Source organism: Molossus molossus, unplaced genomic scaffold, assembly GCF_014108415.1.
Source record: "Molossus molossus isolate mMolMol1 unplaced genomic scaffold, mMolMol1.p scaffold_m16_p_10, whole genome shotgun sequence".
NCBI classification, from domain to species: Eukaryota; Metazoa; Chordata; class Mammalia; order Chiroptera; family Molossidae; genus Molossus; species Molossus molossus.
The window spans coordinates 77,484,229-77,501,353 of record NW_023425345.1 but is presented as its reverse complement, the minus strand read 5'-3'; the positions used below and the strand labels follow the sequence as shown (position 1 = coordinate 77,501,353).

General features: G+C 49.9%; 3 protein-coding genes across 8 annotated transcripts in view; 1 reads left to right on the top strand and 2 right to left on the bottom strand.

The window, feature by feature from the left end:
• Positions 1–295: 295 nt before the first annotated feature.
• TARBP2 (TARBP2 subunit of RISC loading complex) lies at positions 296–5,499 on the top strand. Of its 3 annotated transcripts, none has more exons than XM_036252820.1 (9): positions 296–642; positions 1,195–1,364; positions 2,160–2,262; positions 2,828–2,923; positions 3,453–3,525; positions 3,745–3,862; positions 4,179–4,306; positions 4,703–4,904; positions 5,062–5,499. In XM_036252820.1, the coding sequence occupies exons 1-9, from the start codon at positions 590–592 to the stop codon at positions 5,217–5,219; spliced, it is 1,101 nt and encodes a 366-aa protein (XP_036108713.1). In that variant the 5' UTR covers positions 296–589; the 3' UTR covers positions 5,220–5,499. The 3 variants fall into 3 exon arrangements, with proteins under 3 accessions (XP_036108713.1, XP_036108717.1, XP_036108716.1); XM_036252824.1 differs by having other exon boundaries at positions 580–642; positions 1,200–1,364; positions 5,062–5,484; XM_036252823.1 differs by lacking the exon at positions 296–642 and adding an exon at positions 766–889 and having other exon boundaries at positions 5,062–5,498.
• Positions 5,500–5,806: 307 nt separating this feature from the next.
• On the bottom strand, positions 5,807–9,090 carry NPFF (neuropeptide FF-amide peptide precursor). Its single transcript, XM_036251001.1, has 2 exons — positions 6,069–9,090; positions 5,807–5,955 (listed from the first exon to the last, which is right to left on the bottom strand). The coding sequence occupies exons 1-2, from the start codon at positions 6,302–6,304 to the stop codon at positions 5,838–5,840; spliced, it is 354 nt and encodes a 117-aa protein (XP_036106894.1). The 5' UTR covers positions 6,305–9,090; the 3' UTR covers positions 5,807–5,837.
• A 4,063-nt stretch (positions 9,091–13,153) lies between these two features.
• LOC118623434 (cyclic AMP-dependent transcription factor ATF-7) overlaps positions 13,154–17,125 on the bottom strand; it is a 113,798-nt gene continuing 109,826 nt past the window's right edge. For all 4 annotated transcript variants that reach the window (XM_036250999.1, XM_036250998.1, XM_036250996.1 and 1 more), the window contains one exon: positions 13,154–14,883. In XM_036250999.1, the coding sequence (XP_036106892.1) occupies positions 14,666–14,883 (218 nt within the window). In that variant the 3' untranslated portion in view covers positions 13,154–14,665. The remainder of the gene's footprint in view (positions 14,884–17,125) is intronic.

Below are 17,125 nucleotides of genomic sequence, written 5' to 3'. Positions count from 1 at the left end.
ATCGTAATCCATCTAGGGCAAGTAAGCGCCATCCGGAATAACCAATTACGCCGGGAAGCTTCTCGTGCATGCTTGACCCTGCCCCTCCAGCTGCGACAAATATGACACGCGAGCTCCTGGGTTCTGTAGTTCTCTGTGTTCGAAACCCTTCACCCCTACCTCACCGCTCAAGTTAGCCCTGCCGCCCCGCCCCCAGCCGCTTCTTTTCTGTTACTGCGCATGTCCAGAGCCCTTGCCCAGGGGAGAGGAGACGCAGAAGGAAGCTGTACGATACTTAAAGCAAACAAACAAACAAACAAACAAAAAACCACCCTCAGCTCAGGAAGCGTTAGTGGAAGGGTCCGCTCCTCCCACAAGGCGGTGCTGCCTACCAGCACGCGGAGGGTTGTGGGACAGATAACTCCCCTCCTGATGGAGATTCATGGACTTGGGAGGGCGGGAGGGGCGGGAGACTCCATATCCCAGCATGCCCCACGGCGGGCCCGACCGGCCGCGACTAGGGGCTTGGCCCCGGCCCTAGCTTGTCGGCGGAGTATTGGGGCGGGTGGAGGCTGAAGTCACGGTGGCGCCCGCGGGGACGGAGGAGGGAATGAGTGAAGAGGAGCAGGGCTCCAGCACTACTACGGGCTGCGGGCTGCCCAGGTGAGCCGCCTCGCATCGATCACTGCAGGGCGAAGAATGTGGCGCGATGCGGAGGAGTTGCGGCGCGGCCCCAGCATGCATCTGGCCTGAGGGTTGTTCCCGGCAAGCACTGGGGTAGTGGGCCGTGGTTCCCAGCATTCACCCGAGCAGTGGCCACTGCCTTCAGCTCGAAATAGTTTGAGGCTGGCCAGGTTCCCAGACTGCACTGGATCATTGGGCTTCATGCCTCCGACATTCAGTGCATTTGGTGGGTACTGGGTTCTTGGCCTGCACTGTGTTAGGGACATGCACTTCCAATCTAAACTCGGGCACAGGATCTCCCGCCTTAACTGAGACAGGAACAGTGCATTCCCCGCTTGCTCTGGGGCAGTGGACCCTGCTTTCCCAGCCTGCACCTCTACTCCACATTGAACCCAGCCTATGGCTGCTGTACTGCCTGGGGTCCCCTGGACCCTGTGACCCCCATGATGTGCCTGGGTCTGATACAGCAGTGCTTGGCCAGGTGGGTGCAGAGAGGGGAGGTGTGATGAGGGTCTGTACCCCTCCCTCCAGTATAGAGCAAATGCTGGCAGCCAACCCGGGCAAGACCCCGATCAGCCTTCTGCAGGAGTATGGGACCAGAATAGGGAAGACGCCCGTGTACGACCTTCTCAAAGCCGAGGGCCAAGCCCACCAGCCTAATTTCACCTTTCGGGTCACCGTTGGCGACACCAGCTGCACTGGTGAGGAAGGCTTGGGCCAGCCTGGCTGGGGTGTGCATTCACAGGGCCCCATTGACTTTATTTCTTGAAGTCTCTTCACAGTCTTCTTTTTCAAGAGCAGGGAGGGAGGGAGGGAGGGAGAGATTTCAGGGGGTAAGGCCACTGACTGGATTGGGAGAACAGGTATGTGAGGAAGTGGGCAGGACTTCGGAGAGTTAGAGGAGCAAGCAGGATTGCCAGATCGTCAGCATACTGAGGAGATAAACGAAAATCTTAGCGAAGTATTAGGGCAAGTGAGTGCCGGCTATGCTGGGCTCTGTTATAGGTGCTTAGGCAAATTCCTATTTAATCATAAACCTCAGTCTAATCCAGTAATGTAGGTGGTAGTATCCTCTCATTGAATTTGAGGAGACTGAGTGAAGCTCAGGGGGATTCAATGACTGGTGCAAGGTCACATGCTTAGTAAGCGGTAGAGCCAGGCTTTGACTCTAGAATCTACCTTCTTTCCATTTTTCCAGCCATCTCCATTTACTGAAAGAAAGTGCTTCCCAGAGTAAAGTAAGGCAGAGAAAAAATCTCTACCCAAGGTGTCTGAGCTCAGGAGCAGTTCTGTCTGGCATGACTTGATTTTGGGAGCTTGTGGAAAGATAAGGGCCTTTCCAGCAATTAGTATAACACTTCCAGTCTTGGACAGGGGGAGGTCATGTGGAGGGGCTTGGTTGACTCCCTGTAGCAGTGAGGAGAGAGGCTGTGGGATGCTGGTTTCTCTTTCGTCCTTCCAGTGACCTCCAGTATTGCCCACGCCCCATCTCTCAGGTCAGGGCCCCAGCAAGAAGGCAGCCAAGCACAAGGCAGCTGAGGTGGCCCTCAAACACCTCAAAGGGGGGAGCATGCTGGAGCCGGCCCTGGAGGACAGCAGGTGAGGGAGGAACAGCTGAGGCATCCTAGAGGCCCTGCCAGGAACCCAGGCCCCTGCATCAGCCCCTCTGCCCAGTAGGCCTGACCTGGTGACACTTAGTCACCTTGACCTGGCCTCTTCCTGAGTTTCCTCTGGACCTGAGCAGGATGCTTCCAGGGCTCCTGCTGCTGGGGGGAATGGCCAGCTCCACTGAGGGATCGTGGCTATGGTTTGGGGTTCAGGCTAAGGAGGGAGAGGGGTGGAGGCTTAGGCTGGAGGGAATTGCCTTCTCTGTCTAGCAAGATGTCATTTCCTCTTCTGCACTGAGGTTGGAATTTGTTGCTCCCATAGTTCTTGGGTTAGAAAGAGACCCTCTTCCTCCTTTTCTCAGTCTTTTTAATCTGGTGTTTTGGAAGCAAAGGATCCCAGGAGGAAGAGCTGGTGGTTGAGTTTTCCCAAGTCTTTGACTCGAGTGGGAAGGAATTTTTTTAGGGGATGGGCAGGTCAGGAGGACCTGGGTCCCCCACCCTTCCACTGTCCCTGCCCCACAAGGGTGTGAATCAAAGGCCCCCTTCCCCTCGGGAAGTTCTTTTTCACCCCTAGACTCTCCACTGCCTGAGGACGGTCTGGTTTTTACTGCTGCAGTGGCTGCTACTCCTGTTCCATCTGCTGTCCCAACCAGGTATGTTGTGTCTTCTGACTGCCTGAGGGGGGAGGAAGGGGTCCTGGCTCCTGGCCCCCAGTTTTGGACCCAGGCTGGTCAGGCACAAGGAAGTCTGAGAACAAACAGAGGCTGGAATAGTTGGGGACCAGAGTTTGAAGAATTTGTACCAGTTGGTAAGCTCTTGGGACTGGCGGTAATTAATGACTTTTAAATAGCCATATGGATGATATTGACCATGTTTAAGGGTATTGCAGGCCCCATTTGCTTCTGAATTGGCCCCATGATGGTCCTGTGTTTGAGTCCCATCCAGTGCTTCCAGGGACTGGATATATAGTCCCTCTCCCACTGCCCTGGCGAGGTGATGATCATGTGTTCCAGAAAAGTGAAATGGGCCTGGGACCTGGAGGAGACCTCACTTGCAGGGGAGGGGGAAGGAAGCAGGCTAGAAGTTTGGAGTGGGGGAAACTAAAACAAGGCTTAGGACTCATGGGCAGCAGCAGAAGAAACTAGCCCTTTCAGCTTTGGCCCTGGGCCCTTTTTCCTTCAGGAGCTCCCCCATGGAGGTGCAGCCCCCTGTCTCTCCTCAGCAGTCCGAGTGCAACCCTGTTGGTGCTCTGCAGGTGTGCTCCCATCCTCATTTCCTGTGCATGCCTGTCCTCCCTTGAACCAGGGGCCATGAGGGAAGCTAATGGGGGTAGGGGACGGGGAGTGTTCTGTTCTGAGGGCTTTTTCCATCCTCTTTATGCCTCCTCTAACCTGGAATCTGAAGCTGCTATGGTAGGGAGAGGATGTTTGGACTCTTCTCACTCAGCATGTGCCCCCTTATTTCGCCCTTCAAGGAGCTGGTGGTGCAAAAGGGTTGGCGGTTACCTGAGTACACAGTGACTCAGGAGTCTGGACCAGCCCACCGCAAAGAGTTCACCATGACCTGCCGAGTGGAGCGTTTCATCGAGATTGGTAACTGGGCAGAAGGGAGATTTTGCAGCTACTGTCCCCAAGTACTCTAGTCCTGGCCACAGGCACCTCCTAGCTTCTCTGTGCTACAGCCCCACTCTTCTGGCTGAGATCCCCAGCTTGGCTCCTTCCCTTAGCTTCTTCCTTGCACCCTATCTTCCCCCCTCTTCTGGCCAATCAGTTTCTCAGGTGCATGGCAGGTCCTGAGCTCCCCTGTCTAACTGACATCTAAGGGGACCCTCAAACCTGGGTTTGAGCTGAGTGGAAAGCACTGAGTCTTCTAGGAGTTATAATCCAGTAACACTCTCCCCATACACAGGCAGTGGCACTTCCAAAAAGCTGGCAAAGCGTAATGCGGCAGCTAAAATGCTGCTTCGAGTGCACACGGTGCCTCTGGATGCCCGGGATGGGAATGAGGCAGAGCCTGACGATGATCACTTCTCCATTGTGAGTGGCTTGTGGGCCATCCCCATGCCAGTCTAGGGTACTGGGGACTCAGTTCTGTGACTTGGGAGTGAGCCTTTCTGGGTCCTAGGCCTGCTTGTGTTCATTTTCCTATTGGAGCTAGGATTCTTGGGTCCCCCTCTAGGCTTCAGCTGTAGGCCCACATGGTGAGTGCTGTTGGGGAGCTGGCCCATGGCAGGGCTTTTGTTCCTGGGATGAGGAAGGCTACCTGGCCATCCAATCAAGGGTCTAGTAGTGAGAGGGGGGCCATATGGAGATTGATCAAGGGGAGGCGGTACCCTTCTTTGGGCTATTCTCTCTTTGGACATTAAATGTCTATTAAATGCCTGAGTCTTCCAGCCTAGTGCTGCATCTTTCTCATTGTTTTCATCTCATCAGGGTGTGGGCTCCCGCCTGGATGGACTTCGGAACCGGGGCCCAGGCTGCACCTGGGATTCTCTGCGGAATTCAGTGGGAGAGAAGATCCTGTCCCTCCGCAGCTGCTCCCTGGGCTCCTTAGGTGCTCTGGGCCCTGCCTGCTGCAGTGTCCTCAGTGAGCTGTCTGAGGAGCAGGCCTTCCATGTCAGCTACCTGGATATTGGTATGGCTAGTTGGGGGGCCAGGGGTTGGTGGGGACTGGACCAGAGCAAGTACAGATGGTATAGGGAGTTGGGGAGGGCATGATGGTGATGTGGATCGTTCCTCCTGGTGCTGCCTTCCCACCCAACACTGCCTCCTTCCTCTCTCTTGGTCTCCAGAGGAGTTGAGCCTGAGTGGGCTCTGCCAGTGCCTGGTGGAGCTGTCCACTCAACCGACCACCGTGTGTCATGGCTCCGCAGCCACCAGGGAGGCAGCTCGTGGCGAGGCTGCTCGCCGTGCCTTGCAGTACCTCAAGATCATGGCGGGCAGCAAGTAAAGCTCCAGCTGGATCCATTCATGTACACCTCCGTTCCCTGCTCTTCCTACCCTTGGCCCAGGCATCTGCCCAGCTCTGGTACCCTTAGAGGTACCATCTCTACCTCTGACACAGACTGCCTCCCTGAAGGCCAAGGAGGGCATGGGCCCAGGAGCCAGGGACCACAGTGCCTCAGTGGCCCAGGATCCATCCTCATGTTACTGGTGATGACGAAGGGGAATGAAATCGGGCACTACCCTCTAGAGCCCGGAATAAATGTGCTGCTCCTTGGATTCTTAAATCCTGCCTTTTCTGTTTCCCTGAATAGTTGATGGCAGAGGAGGTTAGTGTCAAATCACCTCCTCTTTGTGCTTCCCCACCTTGTTTATCCCACGTCCCCATGCCTGCTTCCTAGTGGCAGGAGGCTAGGTGCAATGACTTCTGCGAAACCCATCACCTGTGTTCCTGGAGAGATTGGAGGAGATGGAGGGGCTGTGGTTTTTGCCCTGAGCTCCCTCCCAGCCCTTGCAAGTCTTAGACACAGACATCTGATTCAGAAGCCAGGCAGCTTTATTTCTGGGGGACACATGGCAATTCCGGGTATGGGCCTTGCATGCAAATGTATCAAGGGGTGACATGTCACTTCTTTCCAAAGCGCTGAGGGGCAGCCAGACTCCAGAATGGGGAGCTCAGCCCCTCCCCAGCTCGGGTACTCAGCCGTTCGTTGCTCCAGGAGCCCTGGGTATTTCTGCCAAACCTTAGGAGAGATCCATCCTCAGTGGTAGGTCCTTCTAGTCCTCCCCTTCTCCAGCCCCCTTCCCTCTCCTCTCCCTCTGGTCCCAGCCTTGCCTGTGTCCCTCTCAGACTCACCTCTGGGGCTGAAACAGGAAGGTTGGGCTCCGGCTGGGTCTCTGCATGGCCTGAAGCAGGGAGAGCAAGAGTGATGCAGGGGTCTTGGCATCCTGCGGTGGGTGGGGTTTGCTGTCTTCCTCCTGTGGTACAGGGACATCCAGGAGGGAATATGGGCAGCAAAGACTTTTGACATTCAGGTCACTAGGGGGAGGATGTGGCCTCCCCTGGCAAGTTGTAGGAGGCTGAGACGCCATTTCCTCAAATGTGAGGACCCAATGAAGACCCTGGCCACTAGAGTGTTTGAATCTAGAGCACAAGTCTCAAGTGGAATAGAGGGAATGGTGACGTGGGGAGGGGGCTGCTAACTTACCTCGAAGATCTGATCGCCCTGGCCCCCTGGTCCTTCAGCGCAGCCCCAGTCTGTTACTAAAAGCAGCACCACCAGCAACATTGCTGCCTGCCTGGAATCCATGCTGTCATCTGCCTGCTTACGGCCACATCTGCCTCTTATACCTGCTGTCCCCCTACCCCCCACCCCCACAGCAGCCTGAGGGGGAATCTAGAGCAGGCAATGGAAATGCACGGCTCCATTAAGAGCCCCTGGGATCCCCTCCCATGGCCCCTCTGGGACTTCCTGCTCTCAGCCTCTGGCCCCAGTTCCTAAGCCTGGAGTTACAGACTTTATTAGATGCATAAATCCTGTCTCCAGAGCTCAAGAAGCATCATTAATTGCAGATGCTTTGTCAGAGCCAGGCCCTGGGGGGCCTTTAAGAACCCCCAATCCCTCAACAGGTTGGAGAGCTCCAATCGATCACCTCTCTTTTTTAACTTGTAGAATAAAAGCATAAAGATAATCCTGTTAGAAAGGGCTAGGTGTTGTGTTGTGGAACAGAGGGAGTGGGGGAAGAGCCAGGGTCCGAGTTGGCTGGGATGACCCAGCCTGGTCCCTCCGCTAACTGCTGCAGTCAGGGTCACCCAGCCCATTCACACCCCTGCGTAAGTGCCTCTTGAAGGGTTACAAAAGGAGTCACTACTTTGAGATTTGCCTGTGGATAGAACAGTGAGATGAAGGTGGAAAATAAAAGAAAGTGGTAATTGCTTCAAATCTATAGATGGACCCCATCTTCATGAGCGGGCAACTGGTTAGGACCTGCCTCACCTGGGCCTAGGGAGCCCTCCTCTGCAGCTGAGGCACTGCTGCCACCCTGTGGTCATAGCTCCACACTTCGGGTCTAGCCATTTCCTTTTTCTGGAATGGAGCTCTTTGAAAGGTCAGGTGGATGGAGGTTCCTAAGGCCCTGATTCTAAGGAGTTCCAGAAAGGCAGGGGCAGAATCCTGAGGTTGGACTATCATTTTGTTCGCCTCACTTGAGTCACCCCCACCTGGGCAGGAGGCTAGAATCCAGCTTTAGGAAATACCTGCCCTGCCTCTCAGGGATTCTTCGAAGTCATCTTGTGCCCTTTCCCTTCTGATCCTAGGATGCCTTCCTCAGCATCCCCCTCCCCCCTCCCCTTGTGGTTCTGTAGCCTGTCCTGGAGAGGTGCCAGGATGTAAAGAGCCTGTGAAACGGCCTTGGAAAGCTGTTTACCTTTCTAAACTGCAGTATCTTCATCTAAAACACGACAACATGAAAAGGAACTACTTCCTAGGGTGAGCATTATTTGAGATACTTTTGGTCATCTATTTAGTACAGGATCTAACACAGAGCAAGTGTCCTTAGAATGTTAGCTGTGAGGAGCCCTACATACCCATGTCCTGGGAACTTACCATCTCCTGAGTCTTCACACAGATTTATCCTTGCACCGAGCTGGTTTCTGCCTCCTTGTGGCCTCCACCAGGTGTTCTTAGTTTTGCCTCATTAACTCTCAATATCTCTTGATTCTTTCACATCTGCAAGCCTTTCACAGGTTTGAAGACATTTCATTGTTCTATTCTATAGTCTTTTTTTCGTTGTTGTTGTTGTTAAAGGGGAAGTGCTCCCCCTTTAAAGTAAGGCATTTGTAAACAATTTGTACTTTGGGCAGGTAGAGCAGGTTTTGATTGGGATGCTCTAGATACTGCATTCCTATTAATGTAGCCTAAGCTAGGGTGAGCCTTTATCTCATGGCTGGTCTCAAGCATAGAACCTGACATTCATCATTGCATCTTGTAGTTTCACTTCTTAAAAGGGAGTTTTAGGACCATAGGCAGATGTCTCTTCTGTGGGAAATGGATCCTGCCCCACAGCGAGGTCCTTGTGTTCTTATCTGACAGAAGTCCTGAGGAGTAGGGGGGGTGAGCACTGCAGACTGGCTCTGGGGTCAGAACTGTTTTAATCCCAGCTTTGGCACTTCACTGTGTGCCTTGGGGCAAGTGTCCTAACCTTAACCTCACTTCGTTATCAATAAAATGAGGCAACTATCCTCTTATCAAGACTGCTGTGAACAGTGACACAAAACATTAACATTTCATTAAGCACAGAGCAGGCACTCAGTATTTACCACCCTGCTGCTTCCCCTCGACTATTTCTCTGATCGCCAAGTACAACACTATCTGAGCTGATGCTGCATCAAGAAACAAGCTGACTAGGCTTCCTATGTCCAGGATGGAGGCGGCTAGTCTCTCCTTTGGCTAGTAGTTGGAATGGGTTAATTCTGCCAACATGGGAAACTGCCCTGTCTTTTTTTTCAGAGTCTCATCCTCACCTCTCAGACCTCTTAATCTTGGCTTTAGTATCTGGCTTTCAGTAACTTCCTTTCTCACTCTTCTCTGGCTGCCCATGTGTTCCTGACCACAACACAGTGAAAATCACCACTGCCTTTCCTACTCCTAAGGAGACTCAGTCTCCCTATTCGTGTTAATTATACCAGACATCAGCCAGTTAATTTAGATAATTAGTTAATTAGATAATTTCTCTCCTATTGGGAAACCCTCAGAGACACCTGCCATCTCTTGGTCAAGTTCTTCAGCCTGGCTCACTCTCCTCACCTGTGATAATTATTAAAGAATACAAAGATTTAATTAGTAACTGCCCTACATATCCTTACTCTATATGGTTCCTAAGCATTACCTCTTTTTCTTGAGAATTCTCTTACCTGCTTCTAACTGTCGCACCCCCACCCCATACCCATAGAACTTATAGAATCATAGAAAGCTTCCCTTTCGGTCTCTGTGCATTCCCCAGGTATGTTGGACACTTCTTGAAGGTAGAGCTTATTTTTGTTGTTTTAAAAAAATCGTTGGGAGGGGTTGGAGACAAAACACTGAAAGGTAAGAGGACACTTGCCTTCAAACACCATCCCATCCCCCATTCACATAAAGCACACATGTCCTCTAAGTGAGCACTCCCATGATGCTGAGGGCCCTTGTCCCCAGGGTAGTGCACAGATCTGAGCCCTGGTCCTGTGCCTTTTGTTGTGTTATGTCATTTATGTAAAACCACCTACCTTCTCTAGATTGTATCTACCCTGCGTAAAAAGGAAGGATAAGAATCCCAGCTCCTTCTGTCCTAAGAAATGGGAGAGTGAGGAAGATCACAGACATGGAAGCCCAATGAGTTCCCAGAAAGAGTGGATAGTGGGACTTGTAGATCAGAATATTGAAGCATCAGACATAACAGTGGTTCTCTCGATAGTTTAATGTTATATTTGCAGCATAAATAAGGCACAATATATGTCAGGGCAAGGAAGAGAGGGAGAAGGCATGGCTGGGGGGATAAATGCTAAGTGGCAAGGGGGAATGAAGAAGGGACGGTGAGGGAGAATAGAGCAAAGCCTCTGCCTCAGCCCCGTCCCGGGAGATTGTGAGAGCCTGCTCACAGGGATCATGCCAGAATTGGGTGGAAGGGAAAGGGAGATGATGGTTTTGTAACAAAATAGCCTGTAGCACGCCATGCTCCCACCTGTCAAAGTCCACCACTGGGGACTGGGGAGACTTAGCCCCACAAAGGAGTTCCTTGATGAGATGGAGAGGTTTTGCTACATGTCAAAGATATACAGATGAGCAGAGATATAACCATCGAAACACACTGCTTTCTTTTCAACAGGTACTATGTCAGGAGGCTGAAGCCTCCCCTGCTGGGCCTGGAGGCTCATCTCTCTGCCTGAAGGTAGGTGTGTAAGGTGTGTGGTGTGTGTGGTGTATACAGAACAGCTAAACTCCAGCTGGTCCTGTAACAAAGAGTGAGGAGTGACCAATCTGCAAGGGAATATGGGACAATACCTGTCGAGACCAATGCAGGACAGGTTTTAGGGATAAGTAGGACAAAGACAAACCTAGATTTTGAGATGAATGATGTGGTTGTTGTTTTAATGGGAGTGGAGGGAAGGATGGGAGAAAATGGAAAAATATGTATGTTAGTGCTAAGGCAGAGGATGTTACTTAAAATAGTCTTGACACCCTACAAGAATTTCCCAGCTTGCCCATAGGGCAGTGGTTGTCACACTTTAGTGTACATAAGAATCACTTGGAGTGCTTGTTAGAGCCCATCCCCAGAGTTTCTGATTTAACAGGTAGGGGTGGGGTCCAAATGTGCATTTCTAACAAGTTCCCAGGCACTGGTGCTGCTGGTGCTGCTGGTCCTGGACCATGTTCTGAAAACCATTGCCCTAAGGGAAAGTCAATGAAACTAGTGCTCATAGCCTTTTCTTACAGCTAAAATATCACTCACCAGTAGTAACTGATGCTGGTTAAGTTATATCTGTGCTACCAGCCCCCATTAAAAAACAAACCCTAGCAGCTACAATACAAACCTGCATCTACAAAGGATATAAGCTGCCTTAACTTTCCCTGCTTCCCCAGCCTTTTCTCATTCTTTTCCCAAAGAGAGAAAATGAACTAGTACAGAAGGAGGGAATGGTGGCCAGCAGCCACCTATGCTCATTCCTGCTGGGTCAGCACCCTGGGCGGTGGGGAGGGGAGGTGGGAATTTATGTCTGTACGCACATGTGTGTTGTAAACAGAAACAGAGAATCAGTTCTGCATTCTGAAGGATGATTAGGGTTGTGGGAGGTTGACGATCCTCACTTGTCATGTTCCTCCCTCCACCCCTGTCAAACAAAAGTCTAAAGAAAACATAAAGAGCACAACAAAGGTATATGTGATATAGCTAGGAGGACTGGATTCTAAACAGACTGGTTATGAAATAAAAAACATACATTTCCTTCCTGTGTATACAATGTATAGTATTAATGGAAAAAATAATGATTTGGGGATGAAAAGGAAGTTATGAAAGAAAGGGAGAACTTTTGGGGGGAGAGCTGTCTCAGGGCTAGCACCTTTAGAGGAGCCTCTCATTGTGGAACACGGGAGCCTCAGAAAACAGAGAAGTATCTTGATGTCTGCTTGGTGGTTCAGGCTGTAGACAGGGCATGGTTATGACAAAGCATCCCACCTACCAGAATGCATGGAGCTGGAGGGCAGTGAAGCAGAAAAGGAGCTAAGAACACAACGGGCATAGGAAAGCAGCAAGGTGAGGTTCAGTTAGGTCACCTCTTTTACCACCACCGAGAGCATATGGTCAGTGCTCAGGTTCAAGAAGAGGAGTAGAGGCAGAAGGAAGCCAGATTTGGGCTATGCAACCAACAGGGAAAGAGTAAATATAAAAAGGTCCTACTCCTTCTATCTCCCCTAGTTGTGGGGGAAGCTTTCTTACACTTTTCAACTCTAAGCACACTTTCAAGGGAATGGGGCAGAAGTCTGCATACCAGAAAACCTGGTTCTGGCCCCTTTCTCTATGGCCTTGAGTGTCTAACAGCTGAGTCCTTGGAGTGAAGTAAGAGGCCTGTGTCCTGGGTTCACCTGGAAGAGCCCCAAGGGTCCACACTCTCAGCTCTTCTCAGAATGTGTCTTCCCTTAGGTCCCTAGAAAGGCCATGGCCCGTAGGAAGGGCTAAACAACACCCTCCATGATGTTTGATTCTGGTCCAGGTGAATCTGGAAGGCAAAGAGCAAGGGAGAGCGGCTACACAGCTGGCAACAATGACAAGGTTAGTGACGTTCCCCTTGATTATAAGCAACTGTTCAGTCTTCTTAGTGAGACTGAGGACCAACTAAAGAGCTGTCTGGAGGCTTGTTCTGCCCCTTCCTCATGTCACTGCTGGTTTACTACTGAGGTCTGTCAATGCCCTCATTTATGTCCATCATACTAACTTCCTATGGATGAAAATGAGAATTAGACATGGGGGTTAAGAAACTAAATGAGACCCTCTATGTAAATTAGCCACCCTACTCAGGGACAGATAGGCAGGACTGGAGCCTTCTCCAAGCCCAGTAGTGAGGCAGGATGTATGTGCAGTAACAAACTGCTTCTTCACTTGAAAAACACTTGACTGAAGGCAGAAGAAAAAATAGTGAAGGGTCTATGAAGGCTCCTTAGGAGCCATAAACTTAGTCAAGCTTAAGGGCAAGGCTGCTGGTGGGAAATCAAGAGAATAAAAAAAAAATAAAACAAAAATTAAAGCAGGACAAAAGCCCAGGGAGCAGCCGCCTGAAAGAAAAGTCCTGAGCATAAGTTGTGGCTGTGAATTTTTAAAGGCAAGTGGAGTCCCTGGAGGTGGTAACCTGCATCCTGACCATCTGCCATGCCATTTGCTAATCTGAGTCACCTCAGGGGGTGTTCCTGTTGGGTCCCGGGTGGTAGAGGATGAGAAAACCATGTTTTCTCTCCTTTCTCTTCACCAGGTGTGGCTTGTTCAGCACAGGCTCTGAAAAGCAGGAGGGGAAATGAAAAACAAATGCAGTAGAACATGTCATCTGACTGGCTCACCAGTTTATCACTCTGAGGAGATGGCAATCTTGTATCTTAGAACATTTCCTCATTCCCCTAAGACAACCAATTTTGGAAGACAAAATAATAAAGGAAGCTGGGAGTTATTCTGTAGTATGTTTAAGATGGAGGTAGGAGAGATGGCAAAAAGGACATTCTTGGCTTCAGCAGATGGCAGAAGGTGGCTCTGGGACAATTGGAAGGGTTTCATACTGAAGAACAATTAAAGCTGACATATCTACAGGCCCCTGGCTTTGGACTGCTTCCTATGGTCCTGGTAGAAACTGCATAGTTCAGAGTCAAAGGAAGATGAGAAGTCTTCATGGGGAAGAAAGCGAGATCAGAGGATAAATTTCTCCCTCTGTAAACCAACTCTTCAAAGTAAAAATGGCTGAGAGAAATAGTCACCAATTTCCCAGGCAGGCTAGACCCTTCAACAAGCAGGGTTTTTCTGCTGAGATTAGTACTGCACCTGCCCTCCCTGGCCTCCCTGCATCCAACCTTATAATCAAGAAAACCCTCTCAGGACCCTGGCTATGATGTCTCAGAGTCCTGGGGCTTAGACTATGGAGAAGCACTGTATCTAGGGGGCAGAGAGCAGAAAAGAGCTGAAGCCCGACCTAGTGGTTATGCTAGGAGTATGCTGAAAGAGAAAGAAGGTAGATCCAGAGGGCATGGGACACTTGTGAATATAAGACCCTAGCTAAGAAAAGAAGACAGATGTGTGAGGCTAAGAGATGGGGGAAAGTGTGAGAACTACATAACCGCCTCCCCGGAGCTGCATCTGAACTAGCTATGGAAGAGTGAGGCAGTAATGTGCACAGGGGGACGAGGAGGAAGAGGCAGAAGCGGAAAGCTGACCAAAAGGAATCCGTATGCTTTGGTCAGTAAACTCTTATAAAACATAAAGAATCAATCCATAACCTGATGGAACCAGCTTTCCTGCCTGACCTGGTGATTAGACTGAAGAAGGATGGAGTGAGGAGAAGAGGAATCAGCCAATCAGATCCTGGACTCTTCCCCTTTTCACTACCAAGCCATATCTAATAAGGCCACAAGATGAGGTTGCCAAGGCTTAGTGGGAGGTGGAAGAGACCCCACTACTAGACTGGGAAAACTCAAGAGACAAAATGTGGTACCCAAATAGCTCTGGAAATAGATTAAAAAGGACTACAACTGTTGGGATTTTGTTTCTTTTTGCTTTTTTTTGTTTTTGTTTGTTTTGGTAGAAGGTAGGGAGAAGGACTAAAGTTTATGAAAGAGCTGGAAAATAATGCTATTTCACACATCAAACATAACTTTACATTCTCCCTAAGTGAATATTTTGACTAGAATTTTGGATGGGTAAAAAAAGGATAAATAAGCAGCTACTGGGACACAAAGTCCTGAGATCATGAGGGGGCTGGGGCTGGGTCAGCAGGTGATATGCCATCAATTCTAGCTCCCTCTACTTAGCATGCTGCTAAGGAACAAGAAGGTAACAGTCATGGCTTAGTGGGAAGAGAGGAAACTGGGAAACCCGAAACCTAGAAGTGCAAGGGTTAGTGTTAAAAGAGAGAAGTACAGGTGCGTGGGCAAGGATGGTTGATTGTTCAGACCACCTGGAAAGGCCTTTGGCTGTGGGGACTTCAGAAACTCCCCTTATGGTATGATCTATGTGGCTCTGGGGCTCGGAGGCTCCCAGTACGGGTGTCAACATACACGATCATGTGGCTGAAGAGAAAAGCCCCACATCTGTCCTTTACTCACAACACACAGTTTTCCCCCCCATACTGCCATGTCCAAGGCAGATGGGAGGGGATAAGATGACATCTCTCTTGGCTCTCAAAAGGGCGAGCTCTGGCTGGGGACCTCTCCACCAGGGGAGGCATCATCTGCCCGCAGACTGGGACTGTGGATTCATAATCACATGCGACTGTATTGGCATGCTCAGTTCTGTCCTTTGGCTGGCCATCTGAGTGAGGACTGAGGTGGCCACAGCTTCAGCTGCAGAGCGAACACTGAGGCCATTGCTAGGTGCTGTTGCTGAGCTGTGCTGAATCACAGGGGCTGGAGAACCCGTCGGCTCCGAGCTTTCCTTGGGGCTTTCTGCCAAGGAAGGAGGGCAAATAGCAGAGAGCAAGTGGTTAGAAAACAGAATGGGAAAACAGGAGGAACTACCTTTTGCCACAATTCTAAAGCAGAACAAAGGAAAAGGAGGCCTATTTGGGGGGGGGGGCACTTCCCAGAAACTTGGCTTTTAAGCTGTGTATGAGCTAGGAAACAGTAAACTGTGAGAAGGGAAGCAGGAACCAGAACAAATTAACCTACCTATCCCAATAAAGTGAATCTCCGACATGTTAATTATACTGTCTGGCTTCCAGGTATTTGCATGTAGTTCATTACCCTTATTGGAACTTTCCTTCGCTTAGTCATGTTTTTTAAAAATATTTAATTAATTTATTTTTGTTACAGATGTTTCTCCTTTTTAGTCATGTTTTTAAAGGTGATTTAAAGTAGATTTATTTTTAGGTATATTCTCTAATCCCCACAGGAAATGAATCGTTCCATTATTTTTTATATTCCTTTAGCGTGTAGTTGCACCACAGGTAAGCCTGATAAAATCAAGCTACAATAGCCCTGGCCAATTTGGCTCAGCGGTTAGAGCGTCGGCCTGCGGTCCTGAGAGACCCGGGTTCGGTTCCCGCTAAGGGCACGTACTTCGGTTGCAGTTTGTCCCCGGCCCTGGTCAGTTGTGCGGGTGGCAGCCACTCGATGTGTTCCTTCACGTCGATGTTTCTCTCTCTCTCGCCCTTCCTCTCTCTCCCTCCCACTCTATCTGTACAAAAAATGGAAAAATGTCCTCGGGTGAGGATAAAAAAATAAAAAATAAATAAAAAAAAATAAAATAAAATCAAGCTACAATAAATAATGTCAATGATCAGTCCTTGGCCAAGGTTCACTTAACACAGCAAACCCCAAACAGTTTATCCTCCCAATATTAATTAGCTAGGTATCGCTGATTAAAAATATTTATTATGGTCTATTTCAGTGGTTAGAGCGTCGGCCCGCAGACTGGAGTCCCAGGTTCGGTTCCCACTGGGGGCACGTACCTCGGTTGCAGTTTGTCCCAGCCCTGGTTGGGGTCATGTGGGTGGCAACCACTTGATGTGTCTCTCTCACATCGATGTTTCTTTCTCTCTCCCCCTCCTGCTCTATCTGAAGATACATGCAAAAATGTCCTCGGGTGAGGATAAAAAAAACAACAACTTACTATGACTTATGCCACTTCACCTAAAGTGACAATAACATTTTTTTTTTTTTTTTCATCCTCACCCGAGGACATTTTTCCATTTTTTGTTCAGGTAGAGTCGGGGGGAGAGAGAGGAACAGAGAGAGAGAGAAACATCGATGTGAAAGGGACACATCGAGTGGCTGCCACCCGCACAACCGACCAGGGCCGGGGACAAACTGCAACCGAGGTACGTGCTCTTAGCGGGAACCGAACCCGGGTCTCTCAGGACCGCAGGCCGACGCTCTAACCGCTGAGCCAAACCGGCCAGGGCGACAATAACATTTTACTAAAGACAAATATGAGCTGCATAAAGATAACTCCATGCTGCTCATCAGTCAAAGAGTTTTCTTAAACAGCAGACAGCCTCTGTTAGCTGCTTAAACACAGAGATGTGGAATGAGAGCAAACTTCCAACAGTTAGTTGTATTTTTGATCTGAAGGAGGCCCGAGTCTTTTAGGATTCTGTGAAGCCTTCTTTGTTGTACTCAAGAAATTAACTACTTCACTGCTTGTGTGTTCAGAGCACACATTCATTCATTCATCAAATATTTACTAAGCATCATCCATGTACCCAGCCAAGCAATGGGGTACATAAAGAATAAAACAGGCCCTGGCCAGTTTGGATCAGTGTTTAAAGCATTGGCTCTCAGACCAGAGTCATGGGTTTAATTCCCAGTCAAGGGCACGTACCTCAGTTGCAGGTTTGATCCTGGGCTCTGGTCGGGGCCATGTGGGAGGCAACCAATCGATGTGTCTCTCTCATATCGATGTTTCTCTCTCTTTCTCTCTGCCTTTCTCTTCCCATCTCTCTCCCTTCCTTCCACTCTCTCTCTATAAAAATAAATAAATAATAAAATCAATGGTAAAAACATCCTCAGGTGAGGATTAACAACAACAAAACAGCCCGTCTGGTGTGGCTCAGTGGTTGAGCACTGACCTATCTACCAAGAGGTCACCAGTTCAATTCCTGGTCAGGGCACATGCTGGCTGTGGGCCAAATCCCCAGTGGGGGGCATGCAGGAGGTGGCCAATCAATGTTTCTCTCATCAATGTTTC

Coding starts and splice junctions, on each gene's coding strand:
- TARBP2 (XM_036252820.1), top strand. CDS start 590: ATGAGTGAAGAGGAGCAGGGCTCCAGCACTACTACGGGCTGCGGGCTG. Junction 3,526..3,744: donor ACCCTGTTGGTGCTCTGCAG/GTGTGCTCCCAT, acceptor TCGCCCTTCAAG/GAGCTGGTGGTGCAAAAGGG. Junction 4,905..5,061: donor TGTCAGCTACCTGGATATTG/GTATGGCTAGTT, acceptor CTTGGTCTCCAG/AGGAGTTGAGCCTGAGTGGG.
- NPFF (XM_036251001.1), bottom strand. CDS start 6,304: ATGGCGTCTCAGCCTCCTACAACTTGCCAGGGGAGGCCACATCCTCCC. Junction 5,956..6,068: donor TTCCTGTTTCAGCCCCAGAG/GTGAGTCTGAGA, acceptor ATCTCTCCTAAG/GTTTGGCAGAAATACCCAGG.